The sequence below is a fragment of the Centroberyx gerrardi genome, chromosome 16 (assembly GCF_048128805.1).
Source record: "Centroberyx gerrardi isolate f3 chromosome 16, fCenGer3.hap1.cur.20231027, whole genome shotgun sequence".
NCBI lineage: Eukaryota > Metazoa > Chordata > Actinopteri > Beryciformes > Berycidae > Centroberyx > Centroberyx gerrardi.
Genome location: NC_136012.1, coordinates 16,674,244 through 16,698,715, shown reverse-complemented (window position 1 = coordinate 16,698,715; position 24,472 = coordinate 16,674,244). Strand labels below are relative to the sequence as shown.

The window sequence follows — 24,472 nt, the reverse complement described above, 5'->3', positions numbered from 1 at the left end:
GACCCTCTCCTCTCTGATCCCTCACACTGGGGGAGGAGACAAACAGGGGGAGAGAGAGAGGGGGACAGAGAGAGAGAGAGATGGAGATGGGGTGGGGAGGGGTGGGGGGCAAACAGGGAGAGACATGGGAGGAAGAGAGGGAGGCGGGATGGGAGAGAGAGAGAGAGAGAGAGACAGAATGAAGCAGTCAGGGGATGATGCTGGGACGAGGGAGAGCTGGGAGAGAAGGAGGAAAGAGGGAGGAGGAAATAAAGAGGGAATTAGGGAGGAGAGGGAGAGGGTGAGGAGGAAGATGAAAAGAGAGGGAGGGGGAAAGGGGGAGAACGGCGGAGGGAAGTCTCCAGTCAATACAGCTCTTGTTTTCTATCCTGGAGAAAGCCGCTGTGGAGCAAAGATGGTTACACACTGCCAGCATTCTCTCTCTCTCTGTCAACATTATGCCTGATAATTTTATCTTGTGGGGCTCCATATTTAAAAAATTAGATTAGTGTGAATATTGAATGAGCACATTCCATTATATTATAGAATCATTATGTAGGCCTATCCCACGTATTTAGCACAACACAGCCTTCATGTCTATGTATGAGCTTCTCTTTGAGGCCCACTTCAAAACAGGACACAGATACACAGTTTTTAGCTCAGCTTCTCTTTTGAGGTAAAATGTGGAATTTGCTCAAATAACAAACTGATTGTTTGAAGAGGCAACATAATTATGTGGAGGTAATAGCATCTGGGAAAATAATGAAGACCCCTGGGATTTGCGAAACCTCTCCAGCAGCAGTTTATGCTCTATTACTATTTTGGTAGGTCTCTCCCTGTTTCCCTCTGCTCGCTGCATATTTGCATAGCAGAGCAGCTCTAAACTGGCCTGGTTAACATATGCTTTGTGTTTCCTGTTAACATATACGGTACGTGCAGCTAATGCAAGCTAAGATGATCGAACAAGGGTCCATGGCTGGGTTCAATTCACTTTCACTTCAATTAATTCAAGATTTCCCTCAAAAGTTTAAGTCTTTGGCATGGGAATTTCCAATTCAGAAGTAACTGAGAATGAATTATCATTGGTAAATGAATTAGAGTTTGTGTTTACATTTTGAATTGATTAATTGGATTGAAAGTGAAGTGACCACAGTCCTGGTGGGGCCTAGTGTGTCCTATGTGTCCTCCCATATGTTGGGTAGGACAGGACAGTTCCATAGTAACTTTCTTCCATTAAGGCCCTTGTGGCCGGTGAACGTTGGCTGAACCCAGAGAACTGAACTGGGCCAAAGAGAAATGGGAAATTGGGCGGCTAGTAGCTGACATGAGCCGGTCATCATCATGTCAGGAATAAGGTCAGAGCTGTGTGTGTGTGTGTGTGTGTGTGTGTGTGTATGTGTGCGTGTGTGTGTGTGTGCAGCTTGTATATGTGTCTGAGTATGTATGTGCATGTATTGTGGTGCCCACTGCTCAGTAACATTGGGCTGTGTCCTTGTGTGTGTGTGTGTGTGGTATGTGTGTGTGTGTGTGTGTGTGTGTGTGTGTGCAGCTTGTATATGTGTCTGAGTATGTATGTGCATGTATTGTGGTGCCCACTGCTCAGTAACATTGGGCTGTGTCCTTGTGTGTGTGTGTGGTAAGTGTGTGTGTGTGTGTGTGTGTGTGTGTGTGTGTGTGGCCTCTGCGGACGCTTCCAGCATCTGAGACCAGTGTAGCCAATCAATGGCCTGACGAGTGCTGTGAGCGCTGGAGACGGGCTGGGCGGACCCACAAGGAAACTGTGCTGCAGTCAGCACTTTTAAGAACTGAGCCTTCCTCCTGTTCTTCTCTTTTACCGTCTCTCTTTGACTCTTTCTCTCCCTCTCTTTCTCTCTGTGTCCCCCTCTCTCTTTCTTTCGAATCTCTTCTCATGAGAACTAGACCGTCTTGACCAATCTGCCCTGTACGTTGTTAAGACAGTGTTTGCAGTCCCATGACACATGACTTCCGGTGGCAAGTAGCGAGAACGCCAACTCCTGCCATGCGCCGTTCCCGGGGTCATCCCTATGTTCCCTCAGCCCTATGTTCCCTGATGAATTTTTTTCCCCATCCAAATTAGGCCCTATGTTCCCTCAGCCCTATGTTCCCTCAGCATCAGAGGGTTAGGGTTTAGGGTTAGGGTTAGGGGTTAGGGTTAGGGTTAGGGGGCGAAAGGGGCGAAAACATTACCTCATTGGCGGAGGTACTGATCTGAGGGAACATAGGGCTGAGGGAACATAGACACGCTCCCCTTCAAACTAGTTAATTCGAAATTAAGGCACCCTTTCAGCCGAATATATTTTGGCAGAATATTTTCTGGACACTCTTATGCCTTGTAAGTTACGCAGTAGGGAAATGGATCCCGAATCTCTTGGCAAAATGATCAGAGAAATTGTCCGAGAGGAGATTTCATCTGTGCTCGACACCAAGCTCAAACCTATCCACGAGGAACTAGAGAAGCTTGAAGTTACTATTAAATCATGCAGTTCAAAAGTGGAAGATTTGGAATCTATGGAGGGACGAATGTCCACAATGGAGAAGCCCTGCTGGTCGTGAATAAACAATTAAAAGAGAAGATGGAAACACTTGAAAATCACAGCAGGAAATTTAATTTGCGCATAATTGGACTACAGCAAGGAATTGAGGCAGGTAAACCTACCGCATTTGTCAATAAACTTCTCTATGAACTGTTTGGTGAAGACGACCTGGGGCCGCCTCCCTTGGTTAGTATTGCTCATCGCACCGGTCCTACTGCCAAAGACGGGAGCCGCTGCATGATAACCCGGCTGCACAGTTTCGAGGTGAGACGCACCATCCAGCGCCTGGTCGGAGCAATGGGAGGTAAACTGTATTTCCAAGGACAAAGAATCAGCATCTACCCCGATACGACCATCGAGTTGCGGAAACAGCAGGCTGAATTCAATGAGATTAAAGCACTCCTACGTAAAGCTAATCTGAGATATGGCATTGCTCACCTTGCTAAAATGCTGGTCACTTTCAACAACAAAACTTTTTCCTTCGCTCGCGCAGCGGAGGCTATGGAATTCTATGAGAAACAAGTGAGGCCGTCTCTCACTAACTCCAGCTCCGCTACGGAATCAACATCAACAGGCCAGTAGGCTGTTTGCAAAGAAGTGGACAAGACTGTTTATCTTCCCAGCTTTAAACAAGTTACTTCTAGTTGAATACTGACTTATGGCAGGCGGCCAGGTATGAGAAATACCCACAACTGAGTAGGCTATGATTGAATATGAGAGACTGTCACTTTTCTTTCAATATATGCACCCAATATATATGACAATTCTTTTTTTTCATCTCTATGTAAAATTCTTCATAAAATGAATCAATTTAAAGTTTTTTTAGGAGGTGATTACAATACAGTTATGGATCCCTTAATGGATAAAACAACTAAGACTAATAATGTATCCTCAAATACTCTTGCCCTGCGGAATTTAGTTTCGGATTATGCCCTTTCGGATATATGGAGAACGCACAATCCTCCTACAAGAGAGTATACATTCTATTCTGGTAGACATTGTTCCTTCTCGAGGATAGATTATATTCTAATTTCTTCTCAATTGGTACATCGAGTTCATAAAGCAGAAATAGTACAAATGTCACTGTCTGACCACCATGCTAATTTGTGTGCTTTATTGCTAACTGCATCTCCTAGTCGTGCAACACGCTGGCGGTTTAATATCGGTCTTCTGCAAAACATTGACTTTCAACTCTGACACTGACATCAACTCTCTCCTCAGACAGAGGTCTGAATTTTTAATACATAGAGTTAGGCAATCCCACTATCTTGATGGCAGCAAACCTAGTTTTTTACTGGCCAGTAAACTCCGCAATAACGATCGTCTGTCTGTTATATCTTCAGTACAAGCCGAGGATGGCTCTATTCTGCATGACCCTCAATTGATTAACCAACAATTTAAAAATTTTTTACCAAAAATTATACCTAAGTGAGACAGATGACTCATCCGAACTCATGAATTCTTTTTTTGAAGATTTGAATTTACCTCAGCTCTCAACAGATGAGGCTAACTCCTTAGATACAAAAATAACACTAAATGAATTAATTGAATCACTGAAACAAATGAAAAGAGGCAAATCGCCTGGATTAGATGGCATTCCGCCAGAATTCTATCTTGAGTTCTGGTCGGATCTAGGACCAATTATGCTTGATATGATCGATACATCTCTCCAGAAGGGTTTTTTCAATAGAGACGTCAATACAGCTATCATATCACTTTTATGCAAGGTAGATAAAGACCCCACAGTTTGCATGAGCTATAGACCAGTATCATTATTAAATTCTGATGTGAAATTGTTCACCAAAACCCTAGCTAATAGATTAGACCCACTTATATCTAAGCTCATTCATCTTGATCAAACAGGTTTTGTTAAAAATAGATTAGCATCAGACAATGTAAGAAGATTACTCCGCGGAAAAGGCGTTTGATCGTCTTGAGTGGAGTTTTCTGTGGTTTACATTGGAACATATGGGTTTTGGTGGACAATTTATACATATGTTAAAAGTTCTGTATAGTAACCCCTCAGCTATAGTGTTGACTGGAAACCATTGCTCCTCTCCGTTTCCTGTAGGCAGAGGGTCACGTCAAGGCTGCCCCCTCTCTCTGCTCTTATTCGCCATATCATTGGAACTCCTGGCTCAAAAAATTTGCCAATCTCAAAATATAGGTCCTATAGTCGTGGGGAACACACGCCATGTTATCTCATTATATGCGGATGATATTTTATTATATTTCAGTAATGTAGTACATGATTTGCCATATAGTAATGGAATATTTTCATTGTTTAGTAGGTTTTCAGGCTATAAAGTAAATCTGAACAAATCCGCACTTTTACTTTTGAATAATGCTTTAGGTTATTCAGATTTGCATACAGAAATACCAATAGTTTCTCAATTCAAGTATCTTGGTGTAGATATTTTCTCTACTCTTCATAAAATTGTCAGCAAGAATTACAATCGTTTACACGACTCGATCGCAAAAGATCTGGAGAGATGGTTCAATCATAAATCATTATCATTATGTAGTCAAATATCAGTTATTAATATGAATATCTTACCTAAGATTAATTTCCTATCCAGTATGCTTCCTTTACCCTCACCTCCTCGGTACTGGGACAGGATTCAGAGCCTTGTATCTAAGTTTCTCTGGAGAGGGAAATGACCAAGACTTAAAAACACAATACTCCAACAGGGCAAACATTTGGGGGATTTGGCTTACCCAATTTTAGTTCCTATTATCTATTATTTATGCTCCGCCCAAAATTGATTTTCTCAAGATGCGAACATGCCTTGGCTCCAGATTGAACGCAGTGTGGTTACCCCTTATAAATTGGAGGAACTAGCATTTTGTGGCTTACCCCTCAAATATTGTCAAACAAAATTTGGCCCTATTATTGCCCACTCCATACAGATTTGGCAACAAGTGGGGAAATTAGGTAACTGGGAGATGCAGTGGCACACTCAGACGGCAATATTTCAAAATAAATTCCTCTGTTTAGGTGGGAAACCTTTTGTTTTTCCTACATGGTCTATATCTGGTATCCGCACTCTCTCTCACGTTATGGATGATGGAGGCTTAAGATCATTTGAAGATCTTAAAAGCGCACATAATTTATCCAGAACATCTTTTTATTTTTATTTACAATTGAGAGCTGCTTTTCGAAGTTATGGAGTCCCATGCAATAATTCTCTTTCTATACACCCGCTTCTTAAGCTTTTATGTATTAAACCTAAATGTGGGGGTTTTGTATCCAATCTGTATAAAAAGTTACAGGAAGCTACAAGTCCTATAATGGGGGTGACCAAAGTCTGGAATGTTGACTTAAAGGATTGGGAGCAAGTTATTAATTGGAAGAGAGTATGGGAAAATATCAAAGTTTCATCACGAAATTTTAACCATCAAATGATTCACTACAAATTTATTCATAGACTGTACTTCACTCCCAGGAAACGCTGTCAACTTCAACTTTGTTCTACACCCATTTGCCCTCTGTGTAATAATAGAGAAATAGGAACCTGCTGCTTTCTATTGCCTGGTCAAATGGGGCCATGGCAAATAAAGTTGAGGTTCTGTCCAAGGCAATGGAGAAGGTTAAATCTATCTATATGAATCAGGTTGGCCAATAATGTTTGTTTCGCTATGCTAAATGTATTTTTTTTTGTGTGGAGAGTTATGTGTGTATGTATGTATAAATGTATTTGTATGTATATGGGTATGTGTAGGCATGTGTATGTACATGTATACAGTATGTGTGCACGTACAGTATATGTGTGTATATATTTATTAGTAGTAGTCCTATTATTAGTATTATTATTATCATTATTATTTGATTAGATTATTATTTATGTATTTATTTATTTATTTTTTCATTTTTTATTTTTATTTATTTATTTATTTATTTATTTTATTATAATTTTTCTCCTATGCTATATGCCTAGGTATTACGTAGTCATGCCTACGTAGGGAGTTATCCGAAGCCAGCCAGGGGAGGGGAAGGGAGTAAGCTAGGGTGGGGAGGGGAGGGGAGGGTGGGATAAAATGTTAGGTTTCTTTCTTTTTTTTTTCTCTCTTGAATTACACTGTCCGCAACAATGTGTTATGGAGATGTATGGACACATATGAATGTGATACATGCGGGTATGTGTATATGATTTATTATCGTTACACCGTAAAGAAACACAATAAAAATTTGATCACAAAAAAAAAGACAGTGTTTGCAGACCAATTGGGCCCGCTGGGACTGCATAGTGTTACTCTACACATGGTGCTGAAATGCTGGGATAGTGACAAGGTGTATTGGTTTGGCAGATGTGATCCCGTTGCTTGCATCTGTATAACTCTTAGATCTAACAGGGGCATTCAGTAGTAGTGTGTGTAAGTGGTGCACAGAAGCAGTGTGACTGCGTTGTGGCATGGTAGAAAAGGTGATATGCAGCAAGCATGTGAGTGTGTGAGTGTGTGTCTATAGCAGTATTCTCAGCAGCCTGATGTATACACTACCAGTCAAAAGTTTGGACACACCTGATTGAATGCACTATGTTTTTCATTATCTTAAATACATTTTGATCTAAAGGCTTATGCTTAAATGCTTGAATTTTGTTTTTTAGACAAATATAAATAGTGAACTTGATGCCTATGTATGAATTTCTTTCCAAAGCTTTTGCCGTTCAAGGTAAAACGGTAAAATATAAGACAGTTTTGATTTGTTTAACACTTTTTTGGTCACTGCATAATTCCATTTGTGTTATTTCATAGTTTTGATGTCTTTACTATTATTCTAAAATGTGAAAAATAGTAAAAATAAAGAAAAATGTGTGTGTCCAAAACTTTGACTGGTAGTGTAGGCTATATATATATGGTGATTTGCAACACTGGCTTCGGTAAACAGTTCCTTGCGGTTGTCTGGACAGGTAGTATCAGAAGCCCGGTGTGTGTGGTGGTTTGCAGCAGCAGTTTCCAAAGCTCGATATTCGTGTGTGTGGTGGTTTTCCTCAGTAGATTCGGTCGCTCCCGGTGCGCGGCTGTATGTGTGTGCGTGGCGGTTTGCAGCAGTTCTCTCGGTAGCCCGGTGTGTGTGTTCCTCAGGTGGGCTGGCAGCTGAAGAACCTGGTCAACGCTCTCAGAGAGGACCCATGTGGAGTCATCCTCACGCTGAAGAAGAGGCCCCAGAACACCCTGAGCTCCACGCCCGCTCTGCTCAGGAACGTCCGCTGGAAGCCACTGGGCTTGCAGGTAAACACCAGCACCACAGGGAAGCCTAAACCCATGCTGGGACACGGGCGATTCCCCAAATCCTGACCTGAAAAGGGCGAAACTGACCCGAGAATCACTGACATGCTACTCTCAGTTCCTAGCATCACTGTATTTGAAAAGTAAGCAAGGAAGCAAGAAATTGGGATTGACCACAATACCTGTATGCTGCCTCTTCCTCAACCATGTATCCATGGTCTTCATATAGTTACAGCTAGGATTTGGGTTATAGGATGATTTGGCTCTACATAAGGCGTACTGTACCTTGTAGCTTTATCTCTGACTCACGCTCAGCTCTCTCCTCACTCCCTACCCCACTTCTTTTCTACTGCCCACACTCTGTATTCTCCTACTGGCATTTTTAACAAATATTTGCATAGGGCACTTGTCCACTGTTTGACCTTGCCTCACCATCCTCCTGTTGTGCTTTTCAACAAAAGTCTCATTTTTACAGCTTCAAACTGACACAGTTCACTGCCATTCAGAAATATGTTGATAGCTTACTGCAGGAGCAAGTCAGCGTAAAACCTCCAGTCCGCTTTTGTTGGATAAATACTGAAGAGAAAGTATGCATGCCAAAAGCACTTTTTTTTTAAAAAAGATAATGGTTGCTCAAGATAGAAGTGGGCGAAAATAGTGAAGGAGAAAAAATAACAGTTTTAAATACCAGTTTTTCCAGTGAAAAAGAAACACAAAAAAAACACGCAAAAAACGTGGCTCGGTGCTCCGGAGCGGTGTGGAGTGATTTAAAACGTGTGATGCAGCCTGACATCGCTGCTCAGGAACGAGAGCGGAGCAGCACAAGGGCATCAGAGGGTCAATTCACACTCCCACTCACATGCCACATTCATATTTACTGAGACTCAGGACCTGATTCGCTCAACCTTTGCCCTGAAGGACAGCTCTTTTTTTAAAACAGAATGAAATATTAACGTACAGTAGGTCTAAAAGGTTAGAACGCTTGTTTGAAGGCTTATAGCTGATAGGGGCATATCATATCTCATCTTTGTTTGAGATGTTTTACCCCCCTTTTTTTAAAAAAACAAGTGCACATTTCAGTTTGGGGCAAGTACTTTGTTAATCACCCATCACCCATTCAGACTCGCGCCTAGCCAAAGAAAATCACTCGACAGTTTCGGAGCACGAAAAGAACAGCTTGTGCAGAGACGTACTCCAAAAGAGTGGCCAAAAAAAAAAAGATAGATCCCACAGCCCTGTTCAAAACTCACGGAGGAGAAGCGGGGGGTTTGAGGGGAGGAAGATGAAGCAAGGGCCAGTCTGACGCTGCCTGAGTGCTTTGTGAAGCCGTGGCTGTCTTGTCAGGCCCTGTGTTCCATGGCTGCTATTTATAACCCTGCATTAGGCTAATTCATTTACATGCTACATGCATGCTTTGATCTCTGCTCGGCGCTCTGCTGCTCTCTGGCTTGCTCTCTCTTTCCCTCTCTCTTTCTTTGTCTGATTTTTTTTTTCTTTTTCTAGGTCTCCCCTTCTCGCCTCTGTTTCTTTCTCCATCCTCCTCCTCAATGTCTCTCTCTGCATATTTGTCCTCCGTTCTTTGGAGGCAACAATTCTGTGACTGCGTGTTTGTCTGTGAGTACAGTGTGTGTGCGTATGTTTGTGTGTGCACATGTGTGAGAGATTGACTGTGAGATTCAGTAGCTACGCAGAGTGTTTTGGGGATATGGTTTCTATAGTGACCTGGGCAGCATTAAAAACCATGCAACAACCATTTTGACTGCATCCCGGCGCTTCCACCATATACTGTTAACTTCATCACTGTCTCTGTCTGTGACGAGCTGGAGGACTGTTCTCTTTTCCAGGTTGTTGCCTTGTTAGATCACTGCTCTAAGTCTGTGTCATGAGATTATTGTTATATTTGCTGTGTGCAACAGCAGAGGATTGTGGGAAGGCTATTGTGAGCTCTGAGTGTTCTACCCTGATGGGCTGCTAAGACACAAACACGCCGTGAGCGCCCAGATCAGAGCGCAGAAATATCTGTGGGAGAGGAGAAGAAAGGAGTGTTTTAGAGTTGTTCTCTCTCAGAAAGACCGGAGCTCTTAATTATTCATAAGCAACTACAGGCAGCTCCACTGGCTCTGAAACGAGAGCCTCTACTCAGCAAATACTGGAGATAATTCACTGAATCCAAAATATCCTGCTAAACAGGGTGTGTGTGTATGTGTGTGTATGTCTGTGTGTTGATGCAGGCGGGTGTGCAGGCATTTCTATGGGTGCCTGTATGCATGCTTGTCCATCTACATGTGTAAAAGCAAGTGTGTGTGTGTGTAGGTGTGTGTGTGTGTGTGTGCAGGGGGACTATATAGGGGACTAGAGAGATTTTTCTGTTATCAGTCCCGCTGCTCCTTTGAGAGGCAAAAGGAACTAGGTCACTCCACTCTGCAAGCTTGGTTTTGGATACATTCATAGACACACACAGATGCACACACAAACAAACACATGCAAACACATGCACACTCATACCTCTAAGCCTGGTTTTGGGGGATGAATTGTACGGCTGTGAAGTTTAGCCCAAATGTGGCAGGCGTTCAGCTGGATTATAACTGAATCCACAAAGGAAACAATTTATCTCTGCAAATTATCATGTGATTTCAGACCCAAATCCTTCCATGGCAACCTCTTCTATTCTACTGAATAATGGCACATCTCTCTCTCTCTCTCTCTCTCTCTCTCTCTCTCTCTCTCTCTCTCTCTCTCTCTCTCTGTGTGTGTGTGTGTGTATGTGTGTGTGTATTTGCGTGCTGTCCACAGCAGGTTGGAAGAAGAGCAATTTGATGATCTATTGTAATTATAATGATGCTGGCAATGATTTGGACAAAGAAGATGAGGATTACTGTGCCGATGCCTATGCATGCGCGCCTGCTGTGCTGCTGCAACATGTACATGTACTGCAGGGAGCGATTTCATGTGTGACTAAAGTCCACATCAGTGTCCAGTCCACATCACAGGTCACTTCACCGGTCGCACGTGTGCCACACATTGTCCCTTAACCCCACCCTGCTTCCATGTCCTGTTGTTTATGTTGTTATGTTTAGACACATAAATAATTACTCCTTCCAAATGCCTACTATTTCAGGCAGCATGTATTGGCAGGCTATATATTATTTATAAGACCACTCAATGGGCGAGGGGTTATGGCTGTACTGACATCTTAGTTACAGTACGTTATTGTGGTTTATTTGTGTATGCACAGTACAGTAACGGCTATTGCAGCTTGACAGAATTCTCCAACATGGTTTGAAAAAATGAATGTGTTACAGTTTGTGTTTGGCAACTGTTTCTGTACATCTTAAGTGCCTTACATAGCTGGGATGTTATCAGGTTTAATATATTAGGTTAAAAAAGATGCTTTACATTCCTCAGTGAGCAACAGTAGTCACAATGTGTTACAACTAAATAGATTACAGAAACTGAGTGCGTGTGTGTCTGTGTGTGTGTGTGTTAATGAGTTTGCATATGTGCATGTAAGGGTGTTTGGGGGGTTTACGGGGGATAGTGGTCAGAGGGGGGTTATGTGAGCAGGAGATATTTGGGTATTTTTGAGTGGAAGCAGCAGGGGGCAAATGGTTTAAGTGCTTTTTTTTAACAGAGTAGAGTTCAGCCTGCTGTGGACGTCCCATCTCTCTCTCTCTCTCTCTCTCTCTCTCTCTCTCTACTACTACCTCCCTTCCTTCCCCCCAACCCCTCACCCTCCACTGCCCCCCCACCTCCCCTCCCCTCTCTGTTCATGCAGGCAGCAGTGGGCTGTAATCACTAAATTACTGTTTTCACTCTCAGCTCCAGTCACCACACTGCACAGCTCCCCCGCCCCTCTCTCCCCCTCCCGCTCTCTCTCTCTCTCTCTCTCTCTCTCTCTGTGTCTCTCTCTCTCTTCGTCTGTGTCTTTATCTCGCGTCCTATTTCTTTTGCTTTCCTCTCTCTCTCTCTCTCTCTCTCTCTCGTGTCCCTCTCTCTCCACTCCGTCTCCATTATTTATTGTGAAGCCGTCTTACTGTAAGCTGCCTTCATGAGAGGAAGAGAGTGAACGAGAGAGAGAGAGAAAAAGAAAGAGATGAGGAGAGAGAGGGGAATTGGGGGACGGGGGGACGGGGGGGGGGGTGTGGAGATGGGAGGAGGATGGAAAGTTTGGAAGATGGAATGAATTAGCCTAATGCATCGCTGATGAAATGATGAAACACAGGGGTTTCATAATGAGCACACTGCCCGCCTCACCACCGCTTGGGTTCTGTATCTGTTTATCCATTCTGTCCGCGCTCACATCTCCCGTCTAAAACCGAGCGTATTCCTCAGACGTAAAACCCTCCATTTTTCAAAATCTGGAAACCTCTTCCCCCCCCCCCCGAGAGGAATCGCAGTATTTGTCACCCCAGCTATTCAAGCTAAGAAGAAATGTAATTCATCGGAAATTTGGAATGAATTCCCGCGACATCGAGAGCGAGGTCCCCGAGAGGACCCGACAGAGGACAGGATGACAAATGAATCTGTGTGTCGCGGTCGAGCCGAGCCGAGGCAGGAGGCCGCGGTAGCTTTCCTCCGTCCTCTCCAACCTCTCTCTTGTAGCACAGGGTGAGGAGAGAGAGGAGGAGAGAGGAGAGGAGGGGTTGTCATGGGAACAGACATGGAGAGCCCTGTGTGAGTGAAGAGGCTTGAGACAAAATGACAGAATAGTGAAGCGATAGAACGTGGGAGAGGCTGCACAGTCAGACAGATATAAAAAAAACAAAAAACAACAACAACACGCACACAACATAGTGGCTCTCTGGAAATACTCTCTGTTTGTGTTTCAACGCTAAACCAACTACGGTACAAGGCGGATATCACAAATAAAAGGTTCCCTTCCGAAGTAACCCCATAAGCTGCGTGCTTGTTTGCTTTTCTATGAGGGTGGGTGCAGGAAAAGATCTAACACTCCGTTTCTTTAGGTTGTGCTTCAAAACAACGATCCCCTCACCTTCCTCCAATTATAACCCAATACAACGGTGCTGAAATAGAATCTCTCTCTCTCTCTCTCTCTCTCTCTCCCTTCAGCCGGTCCCCACCAGCCCCACCAGTACCTCTCCCACACCCGGTGGAACCTTGGGTATGTCCAAAATGGACGCCCCCAGCATGCAGGACGTCTTTATTCTCTCCCCTGTCTCTGGACTCTACAGTACCAGGTCAGACATTCACACACACATACACACACTCACTCACACACATACACGCAGATGTTTGATGACGGTGATGACAGTGATGATGACAGCTCCGACCTCTGTCTCCCCCCCCACCCCAGGGAGGAGCTGGGTCTGATGTCGTGTGACGACATCAGCCGCTACAGCGTGAGCTCCCAGTCCGGCTCCAAAGGCTCCGAGGCGGTCAGCTACTACCTGGACCAGGACAGCGGTCAGTACTTCTCTCTGCTGGAGGGAGACGGACCCCCGGGGCCCGACTACGACAGGGGGGGGCGCAATACGGGGGTCCGCCGACGGGACAAGACCCCCACCCATGGTAAGACAGCGTGAGAGAGAGAGAGAGAGAGAGAGAGTAGAGAATATGCTGTTTGAGTGGCTCTGGCCCTGTGCTTGTTGTGTGGACCACCATGCATCCTCATGCCACTTCTCTCACCTCCACTTTTCATCTTTTCTCCTTCTGTTTTCGTCGTTCGTCGCACGCTACACGGCTGTGCTTGTGTGTGTCTCTACCTCACGTATACACACCTCCCCGAAAACGCTGGTCACATGCCAAAAGGGTCGGTCCATTCACGTCTACAGGACCCAGACTGTCTCTAGCTCCCTGCCTGCCCCCCCTGCCACCCCCCCCCCCCCCCACCCCACTTTCTCTCTCTCACCCCTCCACTCCTCCAGCCTTCAACCACGTTGTCTCTCGGTCACCGTCTTCCCCGCGACCCCTCCCCCCTAGCCGACTCTCTGATTGCTGATTGGTTGTTCCAGGTGACCTCAGACCCGTTTCCATGCCTCCGGAATATAATTGGATGGCCGAGGCCAAGGAACCCAGCATGGGCAAGAGAGGGAGCCGAGGTACACACACACACACACACACATATACACACACACAAACACACAAACGGGTCGGATTGGTGCCGTGCTTTGCTTCATACTCAGCTCAAAACATTTCAGCTCATCTTCTGGTCCATGGTGGTGTGGTTGTGTATGGATACATATCTGCCAGGTATGTATCTGACAAAGCGATACAGAAACATAAATGCATGGAAATTGCATTTATACAGCTGCTCAGGAAATGAAGGTATTTGAATGTGACCGATTCTACCAGCTCCACCGTTTTGCGGCGAGACTCGATCTGTATTCAACCAAGGATCCTCCACTCTACCGTCAGAAAGTCTATGAATAACATTAAAGCACAATACTACTGTTGGGGGCCTCCCTTTCTCTCTCTCTCTCTCTCTCTGTCTCTTCCTCTCTCTCACTCTCACGCTTCGTCCCTGTCAACCTCTAACACACTTTCACAAATTTGTATTTTTTCATATTTAAGCATATGGATAATAAACAAATGAGGTGAGAAGCTGCTACTATGCTGAGCCAAAGTAGATTAAACCTCATATTTTCTGTGACTGACAAGATTTATCAATGGCGCCGTCCAAATCAACATAATCATTGCAAACGGATTATCTGAGGTACTGGATGTCTTGGCTGTGGATCCATATCAGATATTACAGCTCCGAGGCACTCCTGTTTCAAGGCTCTATCCTTTGTTGTCAGGTTGTTATCTTTAGCGGTCTATTCACCATCGTCTGTTTCTAGTCTGGGGTTTTCTCTCTCCTCCAGGATGCTTTGGTTTTCCTCCCCCAGTCAAGGGCTTTTCCATCCCTCTCTGTGGAGTCTGTCCATCCTCTAACCGCTCCATCCCTCCCTCGCTCCCGCAGACTCGGACAACTCCCTGCTGCGTTACCTTAGCGACGACAAGATCCTGGTGATCGAGGAGGAGCCGGAGGGTCCGGGAAGAGAGAGCCGACGGGATTCCACCAGGCGCTCTCGGCGCAAGAGCCGCAATCCCAGCAGCCCCAGCTTTCCCATCAGCCCCTCCATGCTGTCCTCCACCCTACGCCTGGACCAGCCGCCCGATGCTATGCCTGTATGTACACAGTCTTTTAAATTAGGCTTTTTTTCACCTATATAATAACTAACATTTTATCATTTTCAATTTTAATTTCAATTTTTGTTTAGTTTTAGTCAGTTTCTAGCTTGCTTCTGTATTTAGTTATAATTGTGTTTTGTTTAATAGAGGCTGAAATTTTGCTATTATTATTATGTTATTCAGTCTGGCACAGCAAACAACCCCCACTGCTCTCACCCTTCCCATCCCCTTGAGCTATGGTGGCCTGTAATGGACACAAACAATAAAGTCACATTTTCACAACAGAGATGAGTAAGCTAGCTAATTAAACAGACCCAACAGAAACGTGTAGTGCAGAGGTAATATATCACGATGCAAAACACTGTGTGTGAATCTGTGAACACCATGACCTGATTGACCAAGACTAGATTGTGAGAGGGAGAAAGGTGCGTGTGTGTGTGCGTGTGTATGTGTGTGAGTGTGTGTTTGTGCGTGTTTGTGTGTGTCTAAGTGTCAAAAGAGTCAAGCTGGAGGTTGAGGATGTCCTCTCTGAGAACTGTGAGACATCAGGATTAGTTAATAATAGATGTGCGTGTGTATGTGTCTGTGTGTGTGTGTGTGTTTGTGTGTGTGTGTGTGTGTGTGTGTGTGTGTGTGTGTGTGTGTGTGCCAGGGTGAGGAGACCAAGGAGAGTGGGCTGATCAGTGTCATTGCATAGGTGCCAGCTTCAGGGATTAAGAGAATAGCAGTGAGACACTCAGACACACCCCTCTCTAATGTTCTCTCTTATGCGTGCACACACACACACACACACACACACACACACACACACATATACACAAACACACACACAAAGGCACACCAACACACACAGGGATGCATTTGTATGCAGGGTAGCCATCTCACGACTCATCCTAACTCATCCTAATATCCCCATCTCCTCAGACACGCCTGAGTCTAAATAGGAGTTTATTCTGGACAAACACACAAGCACACACACACACACACACACACATGCACAGACACACACACACACACACAGAGACACACACACACACGCACACACATGCACACGCATCCCTGTGAGTAGGTGTATGACTCAGCATGAGCCAGACCAATTACAAGCGCGACTGACAGACTGTGCTTAAAACACAACACACGCACACACTCACATGCACACACTCACACGCACACACCACTTACACACACACACACACACACAGCTCTATCGGCCTAGCTCACAGCCCTCTCTGCCCCTCTCAGCTGTGTGTTTCTCATGGTGGTGACTCATATCTTTTGGGTGGCACATGAAGTATACTATCCTGCACTAACAAGCATATGCTCACCTTAATGACCTGCTTTTTTCCCTTGTCCCTGTGTATTCCCTTTCCCTTAAAGGAATACACCAACCTTTTGGCAAATAAGCTCTTATATAAACTTACTGTTGGGCATCAAGAGGATTGGTGGTATAGTTTCACTGCTGTGTGCAGTATTCATGTGGTTTACTACTGTGCATGGCAACGCTTTAGCATACTGTGTAGGCAAAAGCTAGCCTACCATCATACAAAATATGAAGCACATTAGTAATATTGGCCACACAAAGTTGACTTCTCACCAGTATTCTTGTTGTACAATGGTAATTTGATGTAAGAGCTTATTTGCATCCACAGAAAACACAAGTCAGTTATCCAAACATGCAATATATGCAAGATACATGTATATATGGAATGCAAATACAAGAAACCACAGAAGATACTGTGCACAACATAGCGAAAGACATAGAAGAGCACAGAGACCATACATATCAACATATCTAGTGTGTAGAGCCATGTAAGTATTGATAGTTTTAGAAGCGCTTTAATTAACTCCCTTCTTTCTTTGTCTATCAGCGAGGTGCAGACACACTGCGAGCAGATACAACAGACAGGTGAGTTTGTGTTTGTGTTTGTGTGTGTGTGTGTGTGTGTGTGTGTGTGTGTGAGTTCACATGCTTGTGATTGATGTAAGGAGTTGTAAAAGTCACTGGTGGTTATAATCCCTCCTGTCCTTCCCCAGGTACTCGGGCTCAGGAAGCTCAGGAGCGGCCTCCATGAGGAAGGTAGGACACAGTTCTGATAATCCATATACCTGTTCTAAAACAATGCTTTCTTTCCAATATGTTTTGATGTTGCATAAAAGCACATTTCATTATGTAATAAAGGCTTTGCAGTTGCATCACAGTTATCTTAGCAACCTCATCTGGCTTCATGGAGGTCCGCTGGAGAATTGGCTGTGCCCAAATAATGGCTAAATATATAACAGCCGGACAAGAAAATGAGAGATACCTGAAAGAGATTGGTGTGGTGTGGGTGTAGATCCATTCAGTAATGTTTTAATTAAAAAATAGAATAGTCTGATAAGGTAAATTGGTTTCCAAATGTGGGTTACTGTGACACAGGACACTGTCTTAGTCATCAGCTCTAAACTCTCCTCCAAAGCACTATGAGTTGTAGCTTGAGATGAGTCAGCTCAGTTAACTTAAATAAACAGTTATTTTTTTGGCTTTGTTAGCAAGCAGGCTAATTTAGCAGAGCAATCAATGTTAACATCACAGCCATGACTAACCCTACCTTCTACAAGATGCATTAGCTAATGTGCAATTCAGATGTGTACAAGACAGTGATGGTTAGCTGACCAGATGATTTGCTACCTAACAAGCTGACATTATCTAAACACAAAAACAATCAAAATTATTAGTAGCGATCAGTTCCCAGTCAAAAATAGCACAGAAATTGACCATGCCTTTTCAGTTGTTGAGACAGCCAAAACGTACTAGAGAGCTAGGACCAGAGCTGAGGACCTCCAATATGGCTGCCAGAGGGTGTGATATGTCGCCTGAAAGCCCACTATAGCAGTGGTTCTCAACGTGGGGTCCGGGGACCACCAGGGGTCCTTGAGGGGGTTCCAGGGGGTCCCCAACAAATTGATGAATTGTTACTTATTAATTATTTAATTTACAAGAAGTGGACGGGGGTCTGTGGCTCTAATTTGTACTAAATTAGGGGTCCCTGATATGAAAAAGATTGAGCATCACTGCTCTATAGAGTAAATTTTTTTTCCATGTCAGACTTTTACATGCCATTTAACTAGAATTAGACCATGATTTCAAGACCGATGCCTTTAAACATAAAGAAAACTCAAGTTCTTATTGTAAGATTTCAAAGTCCTCACTTTTTGATGCCCTTCAGTGACTTTTGATACCATGAAATCACAAAACACAAAATCAAAATACACAAAGCCCTGGCATCAGTGTGGATCAGTCTCCATGGCAGACAGCTTTCAATCCTCCATAGCGGGTTGTAGGTCGTTTCCTGGCTGTAGCAATTTCAGTATTGTGTTCCCTCTGTGCCTGTAATCCTCTCTGCTGTGTGCCTGATAAAATAAAAATAAGCTAAACATGGAGAGTGAACTAGCCTATCTTCTCTATGAGGGGAAAAAAAAGAAATGCATCAACGCCAGCCTGGAAACTTTGCCTGAACATGTCCTTTCAAAATGGAGTTTTGATAGTCTACAACTAATATCTTTTTCTCTTCTCCCTTCAGTCTTTCCATTACACCTCTCTAAGAACGAAAACCAAAAAGAGAAGTAAAGGTAGAAACCCTGTTGTGTTTCCTTTCTTCTTCTGCTATTCTATTCTATTCTATTCTATTCTATTCTATGTCTAGCAGAATCCATACACAATTTCCAATCCATTTTGTGGCAGTCATGGTCTGCCCTTCCTAGTAAGCATTATCATGACATAAGCCATTTGGTGGACGCTTTTATCCATAACACCTTACAAGACTATCAGTGCATATACATTTTAGTGTGGATAACCCAGAGGCAAACCTTTTATCCTGGAAGTGTGGCTGAATCCCAATGTCCAGACTCCGGATAACCAGATAAACATTTTCTTGCTAACACCTTTTTTTTTTCTTCATTTTATCTGTTTACACGTTTTGGACGCTTCCCCAGTGTCCTCATTTATTGACGACACTGATGCTATGAATGATGAGCAATTCCCTCTGAAAAGTCTTCAGGGCTGCAGACTCGCTAAAAGTCTGCATGGAAGGCTTGAAAAGTTCACATCATAGCCCTTAAGAACTTGCTGATTTTGCAGTGAGACGGTCCTAAGCCCTTGTGGACTTAGCGGGAGCGCGCTTCAGAGTCCGCGAGTCCGTAAGTCCGGACATTGGGATGCAGCCTGTTTGTGCCACACTGTAACCACTGAACTATTACATGACCACACTTACACTTACTTGTATTCGGTTTAATTCAATTCGAAATGCTACGAAATTCACTTTCCGCCGGTATGACAAGCATCTCCTCTCACCCTAGGTTCCCTTACTAGCGCGAGTCGAAGGAGGATTTCCTGTAAGGACCTGGGCCACGGCGACTGTGAGGGCTGGCTGTGGAAGAAGAAGGACGCTAAAGGCTACTTCACCCAGAAATGGAGGAAGTACTGGTTCATCCTCAAAGAGTCTTGCCTCTACTGGTACACCAACCAGAATGTAAGACATCCTTGAAATGGAAATACCATTATTAGTCACACTCCTCCAATCCTCATCAGTCCATCTCCGCAGCACTCTCTTTTCTCCCTGCCTCTCCATTCATTGTTGCTTTTCTTTTCTCCAAATCTATAGCTACTTAATATCTCCATTCCTATCTTTGTCCTTCCAGCATTCAAGTCTCCTATTCTGTGCAGTGTTTGGTGTGAATGCTTAATCATTTGTAAGAGCATTTTACCTCAAGCAAACGTAAAGCATAAGCTTTTAATATGCTGTTTATTTGTATCTTTATATCGCAGTCACAAATGTCCTTGGACCCATGAATTAATAGAATATTTCCAATATTGTGGAACAACAAGACTCCATGCTATGTATTGCAAGGCAGTGTGCATGGAGTCTTTTTGTTCTATTTAGTCCTGCCTTTATCCTTTTGTACCTGCCAAGAAGACTTTGAGGGTGTGCAGATATCTTGACTACTCAATATTACTGTGGAAAAAGAACTTACTCAGACCCCAAGAACTAACTTTAAATGGGATAATGTATCTCAGTGAGATCGTCATATCTCAGCTATCGTATTCACGTCTACAATTTTATAGTTAAAGGAGCTTATCCTGGCCATTGTAAATAACATATGTTGTTTTCACACACTGACTCTTGAACAGAATATTACTGAGTATCTCAAATAATATTGGAATATTAATATGCATGTAAACACACGCAATGACATTTGTTCTCTGTGGTGATGAATGTGCCACCATTCTCCATCTGTCTCTGCCTGCAGGATGAGAAAGCTGAGGGCTTCATCAGCCTCCCCGAGTTCAGAATAGACCGAGCCATCGAGTGCAGACGGAAATTGTGAGTGTCCCTCACATGTCACTCAAATTACTAATCAAGCACATTTGCGCTCACCCACACAGCGCGCACACACACACACACGCACGCACACATACATACGCAGGCAAAGAACACACTCAAACACACACGCGCTAATCAGCCTTTCTTTCTGATTGACTGCAGTGCCTTCAAAGCCTGTCATCCCAAAATCAAGAGCTTCTTCTTTGCCACAGATTGTCTTGAGGAGATGAACAGGTGAGTGTGTGTGTGTGTGTGTGTGTGTGTGTGTGTGTTTCTTGACGTGGGCTGGACAATAGTCGGGTTGTCGGGGACATCACGTGCTCTTTCATGAATATTTTAGCTGAGTAAACCAAGTTTACACAGAGCAACAACCCACCAACACAACCCTGCCCATGAATAAGGCATGAACCTGGCCCTCTGTTGTTAAATGCAGAACTGTGCGTGCTTGCGCGTGTGAGCGTGCGTGCATGTACACGTGCGAGTATGAGAGAGAGAGAGAGGGGAAGAGAGAGACTGTAGCGATATTTGCAGGAGTCCTATGTGCTATCTGATGAGCTCTAATTATCCACACCTCTCCTCAATGACATGGGGAGTTAATTGGGGGAGAGTAATTAACAAGCTATATTTGACATCCATGCTGAGTTTCGAGGTGTACGTGTGAATGTGTGAATGTGCTATTGCATGTAGATTTGCATTTGTGCACATGCGTGTGTGTGTGTGGATGGATGGATTTGGGTATAGACCTAAGTTGGCATTAGACGTCTTGACAAATTATCGTTGTTCATGGCTTGAGGTACACTCACATCTGGATTTCCCTAGCTTTTGCAGAGGCTCAGGTAGTAATGTTGACTTGGATTTTACTAGAAAACTAAGAGCGCAGAATAGACTGTATAGGCAGACAGCTCATCAGAAACCACACTAAAGGTCCAGTTCAAGGAAAAGACAAAACTGACACTCTTAAAGAATCTTTGGGTTTTAAATGTCGTCCTTTAGGTGCTCTGCATGTGCCAAATAAGAGTTTAATATTCACGAAAAAAAAAAAAACTGCATCTCAACACTAGATATCTAAGGCAACATCACTGCTAAGTTTTTATCCTGGGAAGGGAATGAGGAAGTTGTCTTCCTGTGGGATGCACTTCCTAGTGTGATGCGTTTCCTGTTCCTCAGGCTCAGGCTGGGTCTCTATTCTTAGTGGTGACCTCATTATTAGCTGTCTGCAGAGAGACACAGGACAAGCCAGAACCTGCGATAGAGACAGGGGGGAGGGAGGGAGGAGGGGGTCCTGAATGATCGAGGACAGAAAGGAGAGAAAACGAGAAATGGATGGGGAGAGAGAGCGGCGTCTGAGACTCGCTGTTCAGACAGAATGCGACAGATGATTGTCAGCTCTCTCTCTTTCTACATCCATCTCCCTAATTATCTCTATGCCTTTCTCTCCTCATCAGGGAGGTGAAGTCAGTCAGACAGAAATCAACTGTTAAGAGACACCATTTAAATTATTTAGAGTGAGAGTTCTTTATTCATCATCTATCATTTACCCAGCCTAACCCGTCCTCTACTCTCATCCTCTCTGCTCTTTTCTTCATCTCCCCTCTGATGCCTCCCTTCTCCTTTCTTCTCATCCTTCTCATTTGCTCTGCTCTGGGTCTATTTTTCTCCCTCCTTTCTGTAGGTGGATGAACCGACTGGGCCTGGCCGCCATTGGCTACACACCAGATGATAAGGTGCCACGCCCTGATGAAGGTGAGATGGTCTGGCATCTGGTCTAGAAATGATGGACTCTACCTTTTTGTCCATGGGTTGCTAACATCTGTTTGTGTGTGTGGGTGTTTATCTTGATATCATAACATCAGACTACTGGAGTGAGAGTGATCAGGATGAAGTTGATGGCTCAATGACACTCAAACAGGAGGGACCCTCATCCCTTTGTGATACCTACCACCGCACACCATCGGTGAGTAGAGACAACACACACGCACATACACATACACATACACATACACATACACACACGGGCAACATTTTCTTGCAGTGTTTCATTCTAATAGAATATTTTATTCTAAAAGCCCCACAGTTTTCAGGGCTGCATAGACCAGAGCTCTCAGCATTAATAAAACATCAGAGTGTGGGACTATCTGGTTCTCTAAGCAGCCAAGACCAGCACTTCTCTATGTAACGCTGCCAGCCCCTATTCACACTCTGACCTCTAGGTGGCGACAAATAGCCGTGCTCATTACATCTCAGGAAGATGATACTGTAACTTTCAAATGTCCCTCATTCAGTTGTGACATGCTCTAGAGTCTGCTGAGGTCCAGTGGGATTGGTACCATGTTTTTTTTTTTTCAGCTGAGCCATGCAATGTAAAATCAACAGTCATGCCAGTCATTTCTGGAGTTGTCATTGTTACTCATCTACCATCTCATTGCTTTCTTACTCTCGCCCTTTGGTCCCTTTATACTACTTTCCTCTCCTTCTTTCTTCACCTGTCTTCTCGCTCTCCTACACTGGCTCACCACCTCCTTCTCTTTATGCCCTTCTTTTCGTGGGATCACCTTTTCTTGTTATCCTTCCTCACATTCTCACCCACCTCTCCATCAACCTTTCTCTATCCCCTCCTTGCTCCTCTCCATACTAACCAACCCTGTCACCCCTCCTCCCTCCCCCCCTCGCCCTTGCAGACCCACCTCCTCCACAGTTATGACCAATTGCCCCGCTCAGTCAGCTCCATGAGCCTCTTGCGCTCCACTCCATCCCCACTCCCTCCATCAATGAGCGCCTCCACCTCCCCAATCCCTCCACAGATGGTCTCTTCCACCTCCCCTATCCCTCCCCAGGTCAATTCTTCTAGCCCCTTCCCGGAGCCCAAGCACGGCCGCCACTTCTCCAGTGAGTCCACGCACTCCCACTCCTCGGCTGAGGACCAGCGCGGGGACGGCATGGGCATGGGCACGGGTACGGGCAGCACCAGTACCCACTCCTCTGGTTGCCGCTCCTCCCACCGCGAGCGCCGCTCCTGGCAGGACCTCATTGAGACGCCGCTGACCAGCGCCGGGCTGCACTTCCTTCAGACAGGACCGGGGGACGGCGAGGGGGGTTATGGGGGCGGAATGGGGAGCATGGTTGGGGAGATGGGGCTGTACGGAGGGCTGGGCAGACAGGGCATGTCCCCGGAGAGACGCAGGCAGGCCACGCTGCCCGTACGGAGGCACCACGCCGCAGAGCGGGACAGGGAGCGGGACGGGCCCTTCCCCCTGGAACGGGGGCCACACACGCACGCCCACACGCACCGACGCTCCCACAAGCAGCGCAGCCAAAGCCTGCCCAGGAACAGAGACCCAAGGCCGGGCAAGCTGCTACAGACCCCAGCTCGTATGGAGGAGAGGAGCGAGGATGAGGAGGCAGAGGGACAGGCTGCAGATATCAACGAGGGCGATGAGGGTAACGAACTTACACAGTCTGTGCTATATAAGTAGAGGAGAGAGAGGCTATGGGCAATAGTGTGTTATTAAACCTTACTTCTGTTCTCTCAGTATTTAACCCTATATCTAACCCTAACCCTAACCACCCCAGTAGGCTACTGATTCTGATTCTTAATGTTTCTTACCTGGCTCTCTCAGACTTGCGGGAGTTGAGAGTGGAGGGCAGGGAGAGGAGGGTGTCAGAGGGAAGGGAGCGGCGAGTGTCGGAGGGCCGTGAGACGGAGCCATTGGACGGGCTGGAGCAGCTGTACCGGGCCCTGGAGCAGGCCAACGTCACGGCCCTGGGAGACCCTCGGCCCTGTAGCCGGCAGGAGCTCCGGCGTTGCTTCACCCAGAGAGCCAGAGACCCCCTGCTCAACGACAGGCTGCACCGGGTCCGAGCCCTCCGCAGCACTCTGAAGGTACTGCACAGTCAGAGGATCACCGCTCAAAACAAAACGATTTCGGAATTCAAAGGAGAAAAAGTAGTGAGAGGATTCAGCACGGTTTACCTAAGTAATCCCATGTTGTCTCTTTCGTCCCCCAGGCCAAAGAGTCGGAGCTGGCAGTAATCTGTGCCCTATTGGAGGACCCTGGCCTGTGCTCCCAGACCTTCAGAGAGTGGAAGCAGTGGCACAGCGACCTCTACTCAGACATCTGCCAGCTTAGTCCTGGCACCAACGGCCAGGACGATCTCTCCCCACTGGCCGCGCCGCTCATGACCCACACACACTCCTTCATTGAGACACATGTGTGA

At 45.2% G+C, this 24,472-nt stretch overlaps 1 protein-coding gene across 1 annotated transcript in view; it reads left to right on the top strand.

The window, feature by feature from the left end:
- Nucleotides 1-24,472, top strand: part of LOC139930656 (connector enhancer of kinase suppressor of ras 2) — a 53,553-nt gene extending 29,081 nt beyond the window's left edge. The window contains exons 9-24 of the mRNA XM_071923889.2: nucleotides 7,620-7,766; nucleotides 12,834-12,961; nucleotides 13,078-13,292; nucleotides 13,736-13,822; nucleotides 14,686-14,894; nucleotides 16,766-16,803; nucleotides 16,932-16,974; nucleotides 18,458-18,506; nucleotides 19,233-19,405; nucleotides 20,184-20,257; nucleotides 20,420-20,491; nucleotides 21,930-22,000; nucleotides 22,111-22,211; nucleotides 22,936-23,695; nucleotides 23,875-24,137; nucleotides 24,263-24,472. Of these exons, the coding sequence (XP_071779990.1) occupies nucleotides 7,620-7,766; nucleotides 12,834-12,961; nucleotides 13,078-13,292; nucleotides 13,736-13,822; nucleotides 14,686-14,894; nucleotides 16,766-16,803; nucleotides 16,932-16,974; nucleotides 18,458-18,506; nucleotides 19,233-19,405; nucleotides 20,184-20,257; nucleotides 20,420-20,491; nucleotides 21,930-22,000; nucleotides 22,111-22,211; nucleotides 22,936-23,695; nucleotides 23,875-24,137; nucleotides 24,263-24,472 (2,640 nt within the window). The remainder of the gene's footprint in view (nucleotides 1-7,619; nucleotides 7,767-12,833; nucleotides 12,962-13,077; nucleotides 13,293-13,735; nucleotides 13,823-14,685; nucleotides 14,895-16,765; nucleotides 16,804-16,931; nucleotides 16,975-18,457; nucleotides 18,507-19,232; nucleotides 19,406-20,183; nucleotides 20,258-20,419; nucleotides 20,492-21,929; nucleotides 22,001-22,110; nucleotides 22,212-22,935; nucleotides 23,696-23,874; nucleotides 24,138-24,262) is intronic.